The sequence below is a fragment of the Salvelinus sp. IW2-2015 genome, linkage group LG19 (genome assembly GCF_002910315.2).
Source record: "Salvelinus sp. IW2-2015 linkage group LG19, ASM291031v2, whole genome shotgun sequence".
Lineage (NCBI taxonomy): Eukaryota > Metazoa > Chordata > Actinopteri > Salmoniformes > Salmonidae > Salvelinus > Salvelinus sp. IW2-2015.
This window is the reverse complement of record NC_036859.1, coordinates 22,266,344-22,286,912: the sequence shown is the minus strand read 5'-3', so window position 1 is coordinate 22,286,912 and position 20,569 is coordinate 22,266,344. Positions and strand designations below refer to the sequence as shown.

General features: G+C 41.5%; 1 protein-coding gene across 1 annotated transcript in view; it reads left to right on the top strand.

The window, feature by feature from the left end:
* The window catches only part of LOC111979751 (tenascin-R-like), a 178,943-nt gene that overhangs the window by 105,684 nt on the left and 52,690 nt on the right, over positions 1-20,569 (top strand). The window contains 4 exon segments of the mRNA XM_070449031.1: positions 7,192-7,795; positions 8,103-8,579; positions 12,709-12,972; positions 14,069-14,184. Of these exon segments, the coding sequence (XP_070305132.1) occupies positions 7,279-7,795; positions 8,103-8,579; positions 12,709-12,972; positions 14,069-14,184 (1,374 nt within the window). The 5' untranslated portion in view covers positions 7,192-7,278.

Sequence of the window (20,569 nt, the reverse complement as noted above, 5' to 3'; positions counted from 1 at the left end):
GCTTTTTGGGTTGGATCAGAACAGTGATGTAGCGTAATAGGGAGGAGGAGGATATTAGTGATTGTCAAGCCACAGCATTGACAGATTATTTTATGCTTTGTATAAGTGGGATTCACTGTCAGGTTTGCAAAGAAAGAGGAGTTACAAAAACATGGGTTCATTGGAATGTCATAGTGTCTGACTCATTGGCAGTCATTGGCTTTACATATACTAAATGGGGATTCCCTTATCAAATACTTGAGAACTACACTTAGCTGGTTAAGGCCCAGCAATCTGCTGCAGGACGCAAGGGACAGAATTCAGTCTTTTAGTTAAATAACATGCATCCACTCAAAAAGACACCCTCTAGATAACACATTCATTATTTTTGCATCCATATTTACTCGTACTGTAAATGTGTTATTTTAGACTTGGGCAAAACAAACTTACATCCCAACAATACATAGCCATATATTTAGACACATCCTAAATATATGGCTCTGAAACAATAGATCACAATAGAAGAAGTAGTTCATCTAAAAGCCATCACCATGGTGCCCAGCCCCAGTATGCCTGCAGCCTCTGACCTGAGATAATACAGCCTTGTTCTGGTGATACAAATATGAAATTCAATTCATCCTGAATCTTAGCGTCATGAACTCAGTGATTCTTCATTTAAATGCACCGTGGCTGTTTCCTACATGGCACCATGTTCCCTATAAAGTGTACTACTTTTGACCACAGAGCCCTATGGGCTCTGGTTAAAAGTAGTGCACTAGGTAACATTTCTGTAGATGGCATCTTTTATAGCATTTAAGCCACAATTTCATTTTTGAGGCTACTGAGGACTGATAAGGTCCTTACTTCATTTGGAAATCTAGAATTTACATTATTTGTAGACAGGAAACTTTTCCAAATATAATTTGTTAAGCTATACTTTTTTTAAACAATGTGAGTAGTATTGGTACGCATACTTATGCAAAAAAGGCCTAAGGAGTAGGGAGAAGAAGAGACCTTCGACCCCTATAGGTCGCAGGTGCTGAAAATTAACAGTGGCCAATGATCCTGAAAGACAAGGCAATTTGCCAAATGCAGCTGGAGTAAAGAGAATACACTGAGTATACCAAATATTAGGAACACCTTCCTAATATTGAGTTGCACCCTCCCTTCTGCCCTGGGAACAGCCTCAATTCATCGTGGCATGGACTCTACAAGGTGTCGAAAGTGTTCCACAGGGATGCTGGCCTATATTGACTCCAATGCTTCCCACGGTTGTGTCAAGTTGGATGGCCTTTGGGTGATGGACCATTCTTGATACACACGTAAAACTGTTGAGCGTGAAAAACCCAGCAGATTTGCAATTCTTGACTCAAACTGGTGTGCCTGGCACCTACTACCATACCCCGTTCAAAGGCACTTAAATATTTTGTCCTGCCTATTCACCCTCTGAATGCACTTATACACAATCCATGTTTCAATTGTCTCAAGGATTAAAATCTTCTTCTTCTTTACCGAGTCTCCTTCCCTTCATCTGCACCGATTTAAGGTGGCTTTAACAAGTGACATCAATAAGGGATCATAGCTTTCACCTGGATTCACCTGGTCAGTCTATGTCATGGAAAGAGCAGGTGTTCTTAATCTTTTGTAAACTCGGTGTAGAATCGTAATGTTACTAGAGAGAGATTTACAAGGTAGAGAGGGGCAGTGTGTCGGAGGAGGCTGGCTATTGGTATAGTGAACATGTCGGGGTGTTTGCACATTAACCTGTGCAAATAGGGGTTACAGATTCACTTCCCAGGGCCTGGGTCTGTCTGCGGTTAGCCAGAGCCTGACAGAGCTCTGTAGCAACCCAGCTCCATTAGGGATTCAGCACCATACATGCAGACATCTCTTTATTCAGCAGCTCTGGTCTGGACAGATACTGTATACTGTGTGAAATAAAGGAGGACAGTTAGAGAGATCTCAAGAGAACGATGGAGTTGAACAGAACCAGGGGGGAAAGGAACAGGTAAAGGATCGATCTTAATTCGACCAGTATTGTCGCAGCAAATTAATCCTTTAGCAACAGGATTTGAATGTTTAGTCCATAATGTTGCTTGATTGGTGGTTAGGCTATTAGCTGGCCAAAAGTAGGCTACATGAAAAGTGCAATACTGTTAATATAACCGTGTGTTAGTGTGGGTTTTCAGTGAATTTATGTAAGTCATGAAGCTTATCTGCGTTTCCAGCGGTACAGGAACATTTTCAGCAACAAAATTATGATCCTACATCTGTAGCAGCATTACAGAATCACTCTGGTGCTTTGGCCCCCACATGTTCATTTGTGACACAGGACACTGGGTATGAAGAGATACTGACACTTCATTCCCCTAGTACAGTACGTTAAACAGGCAGTTTGACCTCCTGAAGGATCCAGGCAGCCACTAAGCCTCCAAGGCTGGCTTATTTTTGTAGATAGAAAGTCCTCAAGGGGAAAGATATACACATGTGGATTTTAAAACATCTCACAATGTTCAGTACTGGGAAAAGAGGGGGGGGGGGGGGGGGGGGGGGGAGGGGGGGGGGGGGGGGGGGGGTGGACAGGAGAAGTCAAAAGGCTTTAGGCCTCTGTCCACTCAGATAGGTTTATGAAGTGTATGAAGATATGCAGAGCGTCGCCTCAGTGTTACAACAAGGATGCTATTCCCTGAGGGTGCCGGGTGACACTGTGATCTAGCATGGCACCAGGGAGGGAAGGAACATCAATGTCGCTCTCATATATAATGCAGCATGTGCTGTAATAGCTTGTGTAACCCCTCTTTAAGAACCTCTCAGTGTAATGGCAGCTGAATGAGAAATGAAAGCAGATCGAAATGAGAGCAAGGTGTTGTATAGACACATTTTACAAAAAGTATATTCCCGTCAGATGAAAGTTTTGAAGTTTATTAGAAGTATATATAAAACAACAAGAGGTAGCTTAGTAATATGATTTCTTTCTAACAATTATCCGGTCCTGGCGTTGTGGTGTATCCCAGCCTTCATATTCTTTAGAATCTGAGAAATTGATCTTTGTGCCTTTTTGTCTAATATAAAACCTTACTGCAGGTAATTCAGAATGTCACTCATTGCACACTGAAAGGTTGCAATTACAGCATCTCTGCTATCTCTTTTTTACAGTATGATTTAGGCTTCTCGAGTTTTAATGCTCTGCAAATAAATAGGATTCTGTGTTATGTTAAGGTAAAGGTTCATGTATTTCTTGACCTACACTAGTTGTAACACCATGTAGTTTTCAGCATATTACTGTACATTTTCTTTTAATACTTCCCTACAGCGTTTCTCTATTGATGAGCTCATTAGACGGTAAATACACTCAGAGTCAGTGTCATAGGACAATTTCACAAAAAACACAAGAACACCTCAGGGTTTTGATTATAATTACTGTTGATCAGATCAGACACTGGTGTGCGTTTTCCGTTGGCATCATAAACATAAACATCATAAACAAATGTTTGCATATATTTAACAACATACAACAGTTGTACCAACCTACAACAATCTACCACTAACGGACAACAGAACAATGGTGTTACTTGTGTAATTTCACCATTACTACACAGGTATAAAATAACTGTAACAGAATAAAATATTTTTTTTTGTTACATATATATTTGTACATTTTTATTTAGACAGTTGGAAACAGATGGGGAAGACAGTCAAGTTGGAGAACAGTAGGAAAGGTGGACACAGCGATTGAACCCCGTTCTGCAGTGGGGAGCAGTGTGACTGACCAGCAACGTTACGGCTAGCCCACAGGCTCAGCACAGAATTCTATTTTTCAAACATCCAGACATGCTATTTATTCCACATGAGCTTTTGTCATACATGCTCCTTGTCCTGACATTTCAATCAAGCCCCAGGCGTCCTTGTACCTGTTCTCTGTGAGACTGAAAAGTGCTATTGGCCGTCAACAGACAGGAGTTATTTCATGGTCTGGCTTGCTGGTAATGTTATGTTCAAGGTGAAAGCAGATGGTCGGGATATATGGGACGCTCAGTACGTTTGTTATTGGAATGGTTGCTTAAAATGCATGACAAGATATGTGTTTTCATTATTGCCTGTACTGATACTCTGCTTTTGTTCCTCTGTGATATGTGATGAGGAGTGGAGCATTTGTCTCCAGTGAAAGTGAAGCACTCTACTGTAGACTCTCTCGAGTCATCCCTCTTCACTGCCTTCAATGCAACTTTATAAGAAAAGTTATCTTTTTAAACCTCTCTCTCTACATCATTAAGACAAAACCTGATTCTTTGCATAATTGGAGTATGCATATTTCAACTCTTCTCTTATATCATCTCCAGCCTGAGCCATAAAAAGAAAGCTTTGGATGAAAGGAATATTCAGCTTATGGCTGGTCTCTGAAAGAAAATACGTATCTGGCTAAAATCAAGGCTTTTCAACTCTTTTTAAAACACTCTTTTAAGCATGCTTTTGGGTGCACGGTGAAATTAAAATGGCTTTCTTTTGGTGAATTATCTGCCTGCTCAGGTCACTTATTGGTTTTTGTGTAATGCTTGTCAATGGCATCCCAAAGCTGTCGGTGCTTACTGAGTGTCCTGTCAGAGTGTGTTGTCAGAGGGTGTACCCAAATGTGTATTATGTAAAGTACAGTTTGTATATTTGATATTGTTTCTGGCAGCCAGTTTTATAGGGTTCATGATCATAAACTTTGAACAGAATTGCTTTATGCCTCAGTGTGTTTTTTTTATCATTCCAGCTAGCGGGGGGTTGAGCTGGGAGAACCAATTCACATTCAATTTCCAAAGAAAATGACACTTTCAGGAAAACTGACACTATTGTTCTCTGGTCATCTACCTTAGAAGGTACTCTACTCACTTTCACACTACTAGTCATTACAGGATATAGCCTAAAATGGCAATATGCCATAGTAGTGCCAAAATAATTTCCTTACTTGTCAACGTGCTCCCAGCTCCCACAGTGCCTCCTCACTTCCACCCGTTCAGCAGTAGGCAGCCCGGAGGCCGTAGGATTGTGAGTCGCTACGCTGTCAGTTCTCATTACGGTCAAGTCAGGAGGATGACCATTAAGTGCATCCAGGGCGGAAATGCGTGATAAAACACCTTGCTCTTGAAGAGTAAATTGAGATATTCGATGGTGTTGCCCCGAGCCGTTGATCCTCATCCTCCTCTTTGTCGCTTCTAATTGAGAGGCATCCTAATTGAGGCCTGACAACAGGCCTTGATGAAACCCAATTGTCTCCAAACGCTGTGGGCCCACTGCAAATGCAGAGACCTAAACACCTGAGGAAAACGTCCTATGACTCTGTAGTCTCTCTATACAACTTCAATAAATTTAGCCCATATGATGCCTGAGCTGGAGAGCAGGGCAATGAGGGCATCAAATCAAATCAAAGTTTATTGTCACGTACACAGATTTTCAGATGTTATCGCGGGTGCAGTGAAATGCTTATGTTGCAACAGTCAAAAAGTCAAAAAGAAATTAAGAAATACCAGAACGAGCAACATCAGAACATGCAATATATAGCATATGGTGTGTATAGAGAACATTGGCAGTATATGAATAGAAAAGGTGTGTACAGAGTAAATATGTAGGATGAGCCATGACTAGAATACAGTATATACATATAAAGTGGGTAAAACAGTATGTTTTTTACTTACAGTATGCATATTTGTGCAAATAAACTAAACTAAACTTGGTGTATCTCAGTTGCTGTGGCATAGAGGAGCAAGACCATTATACAAGTCCCCATGTGTGTGGCTGAGAGTGAGTCAGAGAGCTATTCAGGGCCTTTTATTGAACATGTCAATTTGACTATAGAACTGCATGTAACACGTTTCAAATTAATCAAAGGGACCCTGCACTAGTTAATGGTTATGAAAATAATTTTGTCCATTTGATTTATTTCTCATCTTTCTGGTTCTCATTAATTTGGTGGATTCGCTGGTTAAATGGCTTGGGTTTTTCACATGAGGACATTTCCTATTATCTACAAAGTATATTTAAGCAATAAGGCACAAGGGGGTGTGGTATATTGGCCATATACCACAAACCCCCGAGGTGCCTTATTGTTATTATAAACTGGTTACCAATGTAATTAGAGCAGTAAAAATAAATGTTTTGTGATACCCGTGGTATACGGTCAGATATACCATGGCTGTCAGCCAATCAGCATTCAGGGCTCGAACCACCCAGTTTATAATTGAACATATCTCCCAACTCTCAAATCCCTGGAGTGACTTACACACCGTCTCGTCTTCAATTTTATAATGACTGTTTCAGTTCAGCACACATGCACCAAGTCAGTTGTATGTTCTCACCCTGAGGGTGCAGTGCTCATAAGTAACCTTTAAAGATTAGCAGTAATGACATGAACTGCAAACCTCATGCCTGTGGTTGGTTTCAAATATGCAGTCTAGGGGAATTGCCCTGCTTTGTGATAACAAAACAAGAGAATAATATGAAAGGTTGACTTCCCTTTTCAGTAAAAAAAAAAAAGCAGATTTCAATATCAGATATATTCTTTTGAAAAAGGCTTTAAGTATTCAGACTCCGCAGGCTTCTTGGCATGCTATGTTTGACTTCCTAAAGATACATCTGAGAGACACAACCTTATACACAGTTCAATTTGTGTCCTCTAAAAAACGAATTGTTCCTCCATGAACAGAGAGCATGTGTCATTTAGTGTAAGTCTCCCTTTTATTCTGCTGATTGAGCTTTGACAAAATACTTCATCGTTTTAGAACAGCCCTCTGTCTAGTCTGTCTAACAGAGATGGTAAAATGTCATCGCAGATAATCACTTTCTGACCAGGGGCTTTTCTAGTTGGGAAGCAGTCCTTCAATGTGATTCATTCTGCGGTTTGTTCCTGTCCTCAGCCCAGTCACTGGAGAGAGGATTACAGTAGAAGGAAAAATCACTAAAGCCATGGCTCTATTGAATCCCTGTATCAACATGTTCTATGTGCTCAATATTTCAACATCCCTATCCTGTGGGAAAGATCAAATATTTGGTATTGTGTGCAGAAATATATTTAGGGGTTCTAAACATCCCATAAGCATCCAGTTCTTTTCCACAGCCAATTATTCTTTCACAATAGATCAAAGACTATTTTCAATTTTTGGAACAGAGGCAAACCCCAACACCCTACTCAACCACCCACCACAGTTTTTCACTATTATCTCTTCTCTGTAGATCCTATCAGAAGTCTGCCGGTAAGCACGGGGGTGTCAGGAGAGCCCTATCTCTAGGTACGAGGCTCTAACGCCGTGGTGGTTCACCATGGGCCCTGCACGAGGCTGGCTGCTGGGCCTGGTTCTACTCCTTCTGGGGACCCAGGCTGCTCTATCCCCATCCGGTGAGGAGGGGAAGCTGGTCCGGACCATCAGGGTCAGACGACAGGCACCTTCAGATGGCCCCACCAGCCAATCTAACAACCAGACCATCAAGGAGCAGCCAATGGTCTTCAACCATGTGTACAACATCAACGTGCCCCTAGAGTCTCTGTGCTCGGTGGATCTGGATTCAGCAGTGCCTCCACCTAGCCAGGCCACTAGAGGGGCTGTGTCCAGTGGGGGTGGGGAGGGCGCCACGGAGTTCACAGAGCAGACAGTGGACGCAGACAGCCAGGTCACCTTCACCCACCGCATCAACATCCCCAAACAGGCCTGCGCCTGTCCTACAGCCAACATCGTGCAGCAGCTGGCCATCCGCATCGAGATGTTGGAGAGAGAGGTGTTGCTGCTGAGAGCCCAGTGCAGCTCTGGCAACTGTGGCTGTGGGGAGAGTTCATCCATGGGTAAGTGCGGAATAATAGTACAGTTTGACAGTATTATTAGAGCTACTGTACCCTGGTCATAGGCTAATTTGAGGCCAATGTGGAATGTCAGGCTTTCATTTCATTCAGTTACTGAGCGTCTTGGTTTGAGTAGATAGCACCAGGATATGAAAGCCTGGCGATTTCTAGTGTTCATAGGTTTATTTTAGACTGTTACTTTGTTAAAAATAAATAAAAAAATTACACTGTTACAACAGATGATGTTGACATTAGTAAGCCATACAGTATCTTTAGTGATGTTGTTTTGTGTCCTCCTTTCTTCCTCTAGGTCACCTGGACTTCATTCCCCAGTGCAGTGGCCATGGCAGCTTCAAAATGGACCTGTGTGGCTGTGTGTGTGAGGACAGCTGGACGGGCAAGAACTGCTCTGAGCCGCGCTGCCCAGACGACTGCTCCGGACAGGGAGTGTGTATGGAGGGTGAGTGTGTGTGTGACAGTGACTTCGGAGGGGACAACTGCTCGGAGCCCCGCTGCCCGGCGGACTGCTCCGGTCGAGGGCTGTGCATGGATGGGGAGTGTATCTGTGAGGAGAACTTCACTGGAGAGGACTGTACACTGGGACGCTGCCTCAATGACTGCTCTGACCAGGGGCTGTGCACCAACGGAACCTGCCAGTGTCGCCCGGGATACGTAGGAGAAGACTGCTCCTTGGCCTACTGCGCCAACAACTGCAGTCAGAAGGGCATTTGTAAAGAAGGCTTCTGTGTCTGCCAAGATGGCTTCGCTGGAGAAGACTGCTCTGCAGGTGAGAGAAAAAGGAAACCGTAGGAAAACATACAGTAGCTTCTCTGAGAGAGGAGACTTACATCATTTTTGCTATTGTAGTTTCCAAGAGTGGATATACTGTATATGGGTGGATATTTGGTTATTTGAGACAAGCCTCGTTCGCATTAACCATAAGCACTCGGTTACGTTGCACCGGATGTCATTCACTTGAATGGTGACGGTCCTCAACGGAGTGGAATCGCAACGGCCCCTTGCGGTTGAAGGCTCCGTTGTGAGACGGATGCCACATACTTCAAATTTTTTCTAACTCTGCCTCTTCTTCAGTCCGGCCAGAGTCCGTCGAAGAATAGGAAGTTAACAAACCACAGAAGAAGATTAAAATATCCCGGTTTATATTATATATCAATGGTTTATATTATGGGATAGGATAGTTAGCAACTTGTAAATAATAAAGTACTATTTTAATAATGGCTGATGAGCCAATTATACTTTATGATTGTTGCCTCCCGTTTTAGTTCATTTTAATGGTAATGACGTTTGTTTTGAGTATAATTATTAGGTGGAGGTCACTAGCTACAGTATAGCCTAGCCTAGCTCCAACCCCGTTCCTGCAGAGCTACCGTCCTGGTTGTCACTCCAACCCTAATCTAGCGAACCTAATAATTCTAATTCTAATAATTAGCTGGTTGATAAGCGGAATCGGGTTAGTATCAACTGGGGTTGCAGTGAAAATCTACAGGACGGTAGCTCTCTAGGAATTAGATGGGAGAGCCCTGTCCTAGCTTTTAGCAGCTCTGTAAGATAGCTTGACTTGCTAGAAGGTTATAGGAACAAGTTGAGGAGAAAGTAACTAAACAAAACAATATGTTTCTCCTGTCTTGAATAAAAAGGTCATATTTTGCCATCTCCCAAAATCTCTGACGAGAGACTCTCCTCCACATTGTCTTGCGTTGTGGAACCCTATGCTCTCCATCCAGTAGCGGAGATTGCAGGAAGAATGTCACAATGTAAATGGGGCATAAGGCTCAGCATCCCATCATATCTAGAGAAAGTGAATTTTCACAGAGGTTATGGTAAGCAGTATTTTTTTAAAGAAACCTTTATTTAACTTGGCAAGTCAGTTACAAACAAATTTTTATTTACAATGACGGCCTAACCCAGCCAATGCTGGGCCAATTATGCGCCACCCAATCACAGCCAGATGTGATACAGTTTGGATTTGAACCAGGGCCTCTAGTGACGCCTTTTGCACTGAGATGCAGTACCTTAGACCGCTGCGCCACTCAGGTCCCATTGGTTCTTTGGGGATATGTAATCTTTTATTATCTGGAAAATACTTCCAAGAACAGAATATGTCCAGATAATAGAAATGCTCTCCATGCAATAGCAGCTGATTCCACAGCGCTTGACCAAAAACAGGACTCCTGGAGTCAAACACCTCTTGCAAATACCCTGTGCTTCAAACAGTAGCTATACAATTGGTGACAGCTCGCCGGTGTAACAGCATTCATTTGTCAAAAGTCACATTCGCTGGGGAAGATGTGTCACATTAACCTAAGCTGAGACAATATCTGAATCAAGCTAGCTTGGGTTCACAGCTAGTTCTCAGTAAGGCTTCTGATCCCCCCCATTGCTGTAGACAGCTGTCATCTCACAAGGGAAAGGAAAAAAATAACAAATCATATTACCTATCCTCTACCTCGCTCCCTCTCAATTTCAGCAGGACCTACCGAAGCCAAAATTGCTTATTTCTTTGCAATTAGAGTTAAAGTAGCAGAGGCACGTTTGAGGGAGGTTGCAGAATACAAAAATAGGCCATTCAATTACCAGGGCCTATTCAGGGCTCATAGGGTGGCAGGCATTGTAAGTGTTTCATATTATCAAAGTAGAAAAATCAGGATATGCTTTTGTGGCCCCGTTTTCTCCTGCTATGAGAATAATGAGACTATGGAATTGAAACAAATCAGCAGCATTCACATGATGAGTTTACCGTTCAAAGTGCTATTCATCATTACTCCACCACTTTTGCAAATTATCCCATTGGAAAATAATTATGCGTGACTAAATAGTTTTTATCCCCCCCCCAAAATAGTTTTTATCCCCACCCCCAAAAATAATATATATGCACCTAATGCAAATGGTTTGAAGTTTGTGCCAGAGAAATACAGGAGCTCTCACTAGTAGTCAGGTTGCATGTGAGCCTGTCCATCCTGTCACCTGTTGTTAACAGAGTTGTTCACTGACTGACAGCCACTTTCAGCCAGAGAGAACATATCAATGATCATTGACATCCAGAATACCAACAATATTGAATTAAACATATTTTTTGACAAAGCCTTGACTTCATACAGTAGCTCAGCTGCATTAAATGACAATAGATTTTTCTTTTTTCTATTCAGACTTCATGACATCTGCATTTTGTATCACACTTTTCAATTATTGCTCAACTTAACTGAGTGATGGTGGAGAGTATGAATGTGTTATCAATAGCTCAATCCAGCAGAGATAGAAGTAGCTTTGCTTACCCTCCTCCAGAGCCATATGACTTCACTGTGTCCTCATTAATGCTTTCACTCCAAAAAGTATAGCTAACTCAACATTAGCTTCAATGTTATGGGTCATTTTTAGGATAACCACATTTTTGTTGTTTAAACAATGCTGTTTATTAGTGCTGTTTATTATCGTCCATAATGTTAGCGTAATACAATGACCTATGACCTATTTATAATCCCATCTCTGATAAACAGTCCCTAAAGATTAAACTCCAATCACGCTTCTATAAGTACTCACATTATCAGTCTAAACCCAATGCAACAATATGAGATGAGTTGAGGGAGTTCACCACTTCTACTAATTGTGTTTTGTTCTAATGTACAATATTGGAGGGCCAACCGCTGCCCCGTAAACAGAAGATCAGTCAAGCAGCGAAGGCTGTATCCTGTGAGCAATAACAAATTAAGTGGATGGAAACAAAAAACAGTGATGTGATGTGGTCCTCAGCTGTGCTGTGGGGCCTTGGTCTCATCATGCCAGAATTCTGACCCTCATGACCCCAGTGTAACGCAGTGCAGCAGTGCAACGGTGCAGTGGTTCACTCCCCTCCTCTCTCTGTTGATCCAGGATGGATCATCCATCCCAATGAAAGTGTGATTAATGAGAGGCAGACATAGCACTGGAGGGAGGGTCTGTCCTGGCTCAAATAATGCATCCTAAATGGCACCCTATTCCCTTTATAGTGCACTTATTTTGACCATGGTCCATAGTAGTGCACTATTAAGAGAATAGGGTGCCTATTGGGATGTACCCAAAGCCCTTCAGCAGGACCGCTGCTCTAAGCATCTATACACTGCTTCACATGGGCACTCTCTCGTGGGTGTCCTTCATTCTGTTGGAAGGCTTAGTTACAGTGCTCACTCCCTATAACCCATATCAATCACTTTACCACTGGTTCACTTTTTTGTGTCTTACTTAAGACTGAATCTGGTCCATGCGATTAATCTTCCTAAGTGAATGCCGCAGGAGTTTTCCTCACTCCAGGGTCAGTCTTGAGGAGGAGGCAGGCTCGGTTCCATCTGTCGTGTTCGTGTGGAAGTAACTCAAACGCTTCCTCGAGTCCCTCAACGGCTCCCCTAGGAGGGCTTAATGCTCAACCACCACCACCACCACTGAGCCCAATCTACAGAGGAAGGCCCACACCACTAGCTGCCTTCAGGACAAGATCTGTTACTCACTCTCTCTGATTGAGCTATTAACTTATCCACTGTTGTTGATGCAGGGCTTCATTTGCATTCTACACTCAAACCTTCTCAGGTTTATGGCCTAGCTCTGTCTCCGTTGCCCACAAGAACATCAAAGCCTTTCACGAATACACACTCATATGCAAGCTTAGTTGTGGTGGTGACGCCACTGGTGTATTGTAAGTTCAAATGAACAGGTCTTGCACTGTTTGTTTTCTCTGCATGTTGAGTGATGCTATTCCAACACGAAATTGGAAGTCAAGTGCAAATCAGAATCTGTTGTTTTTGTAGGTGGGTCAAGTGGGACTGAACAAGAATGAATAAGATCACCTGCTGGATGTAATGTAATGCATGTTCCTACAAGGTTGCAAGGTTTTGATTTCACACTATGCAAATTACATCTCACCACAGTGGCTCCGGCTCTGAACTTGCGCATGCGGGGAGTGACGGAGCATACCATTGACCTGGAGTGGGAGGGGTCAGTGTTGATGACGGACTACCTGGTCACCTACGTGGCCACCAGCCCAGGTGGGGTCCAGCTGGAGATCAGGATCCCTGGGAACACCACCTCCTGCAGTATCCCAGACCTGGAGCCTGGCATCGAGTACAACATCAACGTCTACGCTGTGCTCAACAACGTCATCAGTGCCCCTACCAACACTCAGGTGTCAACCTGTGAGTACAACAGGCAGCCATTTTCTATAATTATATTCAGGCCTCATCATGCCAAGTGGACCTCTGCTTAAAGGGGCAATCTGGTGATTTATAATTGGCATTCTTCAAGAATCAATGGGTAGGCCTGTATATAAATAATAAAACATTATCTAAATGTATGTACCAAACGCAGATTAGTCCTTTAAGTCCTACACAATGTATTCATTTTCTGCTTAGTTTTCCTGGATACTGTGAAAAATCCATGCACTTAAATTTCACCTTCAAACAAAGTAACCATATCATACATTCTTCTAGGTATACATCTTGTCCTCACTTAAAAATGTTGAAAGTTTTTGACAACAACAATACAAAAACTCCCATATACGTTCACAGCCACATCTTGAGTGAAATGCTGTTGGAAGGAGGACAGACATTTTTGCCTACAGGATGTGACTAGACTCCTGCCACCTGCTGGGTATAAATGTCAGATTGGCAAATTGCTGCAGGCTCTTAGTTTCCATTCAATGCTTCTCAGACATATGCAAAACTCTCACTCCATCCCAGAATATAAATCGTTTTTTTAAAACAGTAAACATTCAATTATCTGTCATGGAATGATTGGGCCTTCGCTAAAAATTACAATTCCCGTCGGCAGGCAACACTCCTAGTTCTGATATGATCACACATTTTGAGTATGTTCATGCAATTCTACTCAAGCTTTTTTCTCCCGATAATACAATATATTTGTGAAGCTTTACATAGTTAGTTCTTTGCATATCTATTTGAGTCCTTCTGATTAAGACTGATCTAGTGTATTTGGAAATGTTGTTTTCATGATGATGTGTTTATAGATCAAAGCTTACCCAATGAGGAAAATGTTTACATAGGGGCTATGCTAACTACCACAGTATTCAACAGTTTGTTTAAAAGCAATGGATGTGCACCTGCTGCCTGGCCTGCCCTCCACTATGAAAGAAACATGGTTTAACCACAGGGTGAGGTATTCTTCCCCCTGCCCCTATTCCCGGAGAGGAATTGTCTCTGCCTCTGTAAAGAGGGTGATTTATTGAGCATACAGAAGATGGACGCCTATAATACATCTCTTCTTGCCTCCTAGATCTCTCAAATCCAGACGGTTTACTCTTCAAATCCATCACGGAGACATCCGTGGAGGTGCAGTGGCAACCTTTCTACTACTCATTTGATGGCTGGGAAATAAGCTTCATTCCCAAGGTAAGGTTTCACAGGCAGAGAGGACAGATGTGGATGGATATTCAACTTTAGCCACATACTGTAAATAAAGCATTTGAATGAATGCAGAGGAAATAGTACAGGGTAGATATGATTTGTTACATTGTACCTACAATCTCTGGAATCCCCTCTCATGTAAATAATCTGTCTCTGTCTAGGGATTTGGGTAAACATATTTCAGGGTTTGGAACCAGTTCAGGTAACAAAACCTGAAAAGACGAATCAAAACCAGGAACCAAAGTGATCGATACTGTTCCGGAACAGAACCGTTATTTTCAAATCATGGGAACTGGTTAATAACGTTATTTTACGTTCCAAGCATTTTCTCCCCACAAAAAACGCTACAACGCAAAGTCCTCACTCTGTCACTCAGAAATGTATTCCAGTGTGTGTGCGTGGACCCAGATAGCAATGAGGAATCGGCCCAGAAGCGGCCTTCTTCCGGGTGGCCGGAACTGATTGAATCGGCCCGGATTCGGGTGTCGGACTCGGCCCGCAATCAAAATGAATGACTACCCAGAATAGGCCCAAGTACATCGGGCTGTTTCTGTCTACCGGAATTCAGCCGACTTTGCCGGCATCTTACCAGAATCCCCTCAGAAGCGGCCAGATGAAAATGGTAATAAATGTATAAGAAATGACCCAAGTTAGTAATTTTTAACTTCACTATTATACATTTTATACCCATCCACAAAAAAACATTTTGTGTCGGAGGAAACACCATACCATGTCAGAGTGCATGCGCCTGTCCCCCTAAAGGACTTGCTACTGTACTATGGGACAAGGATATCCCTGCCGGACAAACCCTCCCGTAACTCGGACAACGCTGGATCAATTGTGCGTCGCCTCATGGGTCTCCCGGGCACGGGTCTTGAACCAGCCTCTGTAGCAATGCAGTTTGCAATGCAGTTTGCATTGTGATGCAGTGTCCTAGACCGCTGAGCCACTCAGGAGGCTCCAACCACAACGTTTTTAATGCTTATCAATGCCTTGCACAAAGTATCACAATACTAAAATACTACACATGACTCTTAATGTTCTTGGATTATTTTGAGAACATTCCCAATGTCGAATAGTTGGTGGACCGAAGCCTTAAAATGTGAAGTTGATCGATTCCTGTAGATGGAGGAGCGGATTTTTGCTACTTTTACTAATAAACTTAGAACCAATAACAACTCCCGTACATACCCCTAATCATGAAGGAAGCCAATGGCTTGCTTCTATCTATGATATAAACAGCCTCTTGTGAAAATGCGAGCTGCTTTCTGATGAAGAAGAAAAAATATAGTTAGCTAGCTACCAGACTGAAATAAGATACATGTCTGTTTTCGAGTGCACCTGGTGTCCAATTTACAGTAGCTATTACACTGAAAGAACACCATGCTATTGTTTGAGGAGTGTGCACAATTTTGAACATGAAAAGTTATTAATCAACAAATTAGGCATATTTGGGCAGTCTTGATACAAAAATGTTAACAAAAATGCAATGGTTCATTGGATCAGCCTAAAACGTTGCACATACACTGCTGCCATCTAGTGGCCAAAATCTAAATTGCACCTAGGCTGGAATAATACATTATGGTCTTTCTCTTGCATTTCAAAGATGATGGTACAAAAGAAATACAAAAGAACGGTTCTTTTTTTCTTTGTATTACCTTTTACCAGATCTATTGTGTTATATTCTACTACATTCCTTTCACATTTCCACAAACTTCAAAGTGTTTCCTTTCAAATGGTTCCAAGAATATGCTTATCCTTGCTTCATGGCCTGAGCTACAGGCAGTTATGTTTTGGTATGTCATTTTAGGTGAAAATTAAAAAAGAGGGGCGGATCCTTAAGAATTTTTAAAGAATTTCATTTCATTGTTAATTGTATTTTTTGATCACAGAAACAATAAGAAAATATGGAAAAATAAATAATGAAATGTTAATTATATAAAGCAGCCCGTGTAATCATCTGCCAGAGAGTAGCCCCAATCGGCCCGGGCCCCAGGTAATACATTTGGGACAGATAACTCACAGGGGAATCGGCCCGAGCTCAGTCCCCGCATCCTAGCCATAAGTAATACTGCCAAAGACGGCTCAGACTTGGGCCACAGGACGTTGGCCGAGTCTGACTCTCAGCCAGAATCGTTCCAGATCCACTGTGCTAGCTGGGTTGGCTACCTGCCCCTTCGAAGCATAGGCTACTGTAGCCTACTAACGTTACAAGCTTTATTCAGAAATAAGGGAGATATTTTTAATTAGAGAAGAATTGATTAACTTTGCTAGTTAAGGATAATATAGTTATCATGTTTCACATTGGATTTACTAACTAGAATAATGCATGTCATAACATTTTTGGTTCCAGCCCCCTAACATATTTTGAACAAAACAGAAGTTTACATAACATGAAACAACATTATACATATTTTGACATTCAGGAACAAGAAGAATACACAGTCAACATATACTACCGTTCAAAAGTTTGGGGTCACTTAGAAATGTCCTTGTATTTGAAAGAAAAGCACATTTTTTATCCATTAAAACAACATAAAATTGATCAGAAATACAGTGTAGACATTGTTAATGTTGTAAATGACTATTGTAGCTGGAAACGGTAGATTTTTCATGGAATATCTACATAGGCGTACAGAGGCCCGTTATCAGCAACCATCACGCCTGTGTTCCAATGGCACGTACTGTTAGCTAATCCAATTTTATCAATTTAAAACTCAAAAGATCATTAGAAAAACCTTTTGCAATTATGTTAGCACAGCTGAAAACTGTTGTGCTGATTAGAGAAGCAATAAAACTGTCCTTCTTTAGACTAGTTGAGTATCTAGAGCATCAGCATTTGTGAGATCGATTACAGGCTCAAACCCACAAATACTGATGCTCCAGATACTCAACTAGTCTAAAGAAGGCCCGTTTTATTGCTTCTTTAATCAGGACAACAGTTTTCAGCTGTACTAACCTAATTGCGAAAGGGTTTCTAATGATCAATTAGCCTTTTAAAATTATAAACTTGGATTAGCTAACACACCGTGCCATTGGAACACAGGAGCAATGGTTGCTGATAATGGGCCTCTGTACGCCTATGTACAGTAGATATTCCATAAAAAATCTGCCGCTTCCAGCTACAATAGTCATTTACAACATTAAACCTGTCTAGGACAGGGGTTCCCGCCCACATTCCACTGAAATTCAAAAGATATTTTTTAGAAATATTTAACTTTCACACATTAACAAGTCCAATACAGCAAATGAAAGATAAGCATCTTGTGAATCCAGCCAACATGTCCGATTTTTTAAATGTTTTACAGCGAAAACACCACGTATATTTATGTTAGCTCACCACCAAATACAAAAAAGCACAGACATTTCTTTCACAGCACAGGTAGCTTGCACAAAACCAACCAAACTAACCAAGAACCAACCAAACTAACCAAGAAACAACTTCATCAGATGACAGTCTTATAACATGTTATACAATAAATCTATGTTTTGTTCGAAAAATTTGCATATTTCAGGTATAAATCATAGTTTTACATTTGCAGCTACCATCACAAATAGCACCGAAGCACCAGAATAATTACAGAGAGCAACGTGAAATTCCTAAATACTCATCATAAACATTTATGAAAAATACATGGTGTACAGCAAATGAAAGACAAACATCTTGTGAATCCAGCCAATATTTCAGATTTTTTAAGTGTTTACAGCGAAAACACAATATAGCATTATATTAGCTTACCACAATAGCCAAAAACAAAGCAACCCATTTATCAGCAGCAAAAGCTAGCGATCGCAAAAAAACAGCAAAAGATATATAATTTTTCACTAACCTTGACAAGCTTCATCAGATGACAGTCCTATAACATCAGGTTATACAATACACTTATGTTTTGTTCGAAAATGTGCATATTTAGAGCTGAAATCCGTGGTTATACATTGTGAAAACGTAGCAACTTTTTTCCAGAATCTCCGGATATATTTCTGACACTCACCTATTCTGACCAAATAACTCATCATACACTTTACTAAAAAATACATGTTGTACAGCAAATGATAGATACACTAGTTCTTAATGCAATCGCCGTGTTAGAATTCTAAAAATAACTTTAGTACGACATATAGCTTACGTTATAGCGAGACAGCGCCCAAAATCAGGGCGGAAAATAATACTAAACATTTTCGACAGAAATACGAAATAACATCATAAATGGGTACTACTTTTGCTGAGCTTCCATCAGAATCTTGTACAAGGGGTCCTTTGTCCAGAATAATCGTTGTTTGGATTTAGAATGTCCTCTTCGTCTGTCGAATTAGCAACCAAAGCTAGCCAAGTGGCGCGAAGCTGTCCATCGTCACCAAACGCAGAGAACGGAACACACCAAAACTCCCGATAAACTTTCAATAATCTGATAAAACTATATTGAAAAAACATACTTTACGATGATATTATCACATTTATCAAATAAAATCAAAGCCGGAGATATTAGCCGTCTATAACGAAAGCTTTTCAGAAGGCAATCCAGAGTTCCTTCCCGCGCCTTGCTGAACAAAGGAAATTGGGGTCATGTCATTCCAAGAGCTCTCTTTTGACCTCAGATAAAGCTAGACACCCCATTCCACCTCTCACTGCCTATTGACATCTAGTGGAAGGCGTATGAAGTGCATGTATATCCATAGATTTCAAGCAAATGAATAGGGAGGCCCTGGAATATCAGATTTCAGATTTTTCACTTTCTGACAGGAAGTTTGCTGCAAAATGAGTTCTGTTTTACTCACAGATATAATTCAAACGGTTTTAGAAACTTGAGAGTGTTTTCTATCCAATAGTAATAATAATATGCATATTGTACGAACAAGAATAGAGTACGAGGCCGTTTAAATTGGGCACAATTTTTCCCCAAAGTGAAAACAGCGCCCTCTATCCCAAACAGGTTTTAACAACGTCTACACTGTATTTCTGATCAATTTGATGTTATTTTAATGGACAAAAAATTAGCTTTTCTTTTAAAAACAAGGACATTTCTAATTGACCCCAAACTTTTGAACGGTAGTGTACATATGCAGCTTCCCCATGGAGTTGAAAACATTCAGTCACTCTGGCTTCAAAACATTCAGAACATGGTTGGCGATGTTCTGGGAAGAGCAACGTAATTCTGTACACGGCAGTATGCTGAAGAGCAACAAATACAAAAACAACAACAAACTGTACAATAAAACCTGTCTTTGTCAGCTCAGGTGAGTTCTATCTCAGGAGGCTTTAAAAAAAAATACCAACATTATATTGCCAAACCAAATGTAACATGCATTTTTGATATGCCCATCCTTGGCTAGATTTTGACTCTCGGATTGTTGAAAAAGTGGAACATTTTGGGAGGGGGATTGATTTCTCACCGTTCAACTTAAAGTCTCTGTCAAATTAGATGATGGATTGCCCAAGGCTTAATGACGATTAGGTGGATCAGCAAGCAGGAGCCGTCTTCAAACTCATAACCATAATAGCTACAGGTTCAAAGTTAGGAGAGCTTTCCCTTTAATTCCCTCTATAAACACAAGGTACTCTAATCCTCAGTACCTCTCTCCATAATTGGCTTTCTCATTTAGGTGTTCCCGGCTAGGAAGGATAGAAGTTTGGCTGGGCTCAAAGACTTTAAGCCTGGGGCTTTTAGATGAAAAGCATAAATGCCATGGACATTAACTTGGAAAGCTTTTTTGGAGGTGACAGGCTATGAATACCAAATGGCATGGGAGCAGTTGGGTCACAGTGCACTTCAATCTACATCATTTGGTATGATTCTGTCTAAGAGACTGTCTGCTATCTATCCCCTTCCCCATAAGGGTTTGAGGGGTTCAAGCTCAACGTCAACACTTGGGAAATCATATTAGAAGTCAGAGTCTCAACCTCTGTGGGTTTAATCCAAAAGTGACCTGAAACTTGACAATATCGTAATGGATGTGAGCAGAAAAGCAGTGACTAGTGACAAACAAGAGTTCACAGTGCCAAAAGAAATGAGAGATGAGGGCTCACCCACCCTACACCAACAGCAGTTATCTGAGACATGGTGGCCTGGCAATATTACATATTCACAGTTGTTTACACAATATACCATACCAATGTACTTATCAGGATTTTTCACTTTTCAATCATCCAGTCAGAGAGTCAGTCAGTCAGTTAGTCAATCAATCAATCAATCATCAACCTGTCAATCAAATATTATGTGGATCACCCTTTTTACAATGTCATTTTGTGCCAGCAGCATACCACCCTGCATACCACTGCTGGCTTGCTTCTGAAGCTAAGCAGGGTTGGTCCTGGTCAGTCCCTGGATGGGAGACCAGGTGCTGCTGGAAGTGGTGTTGGAGGGCCAGTAGG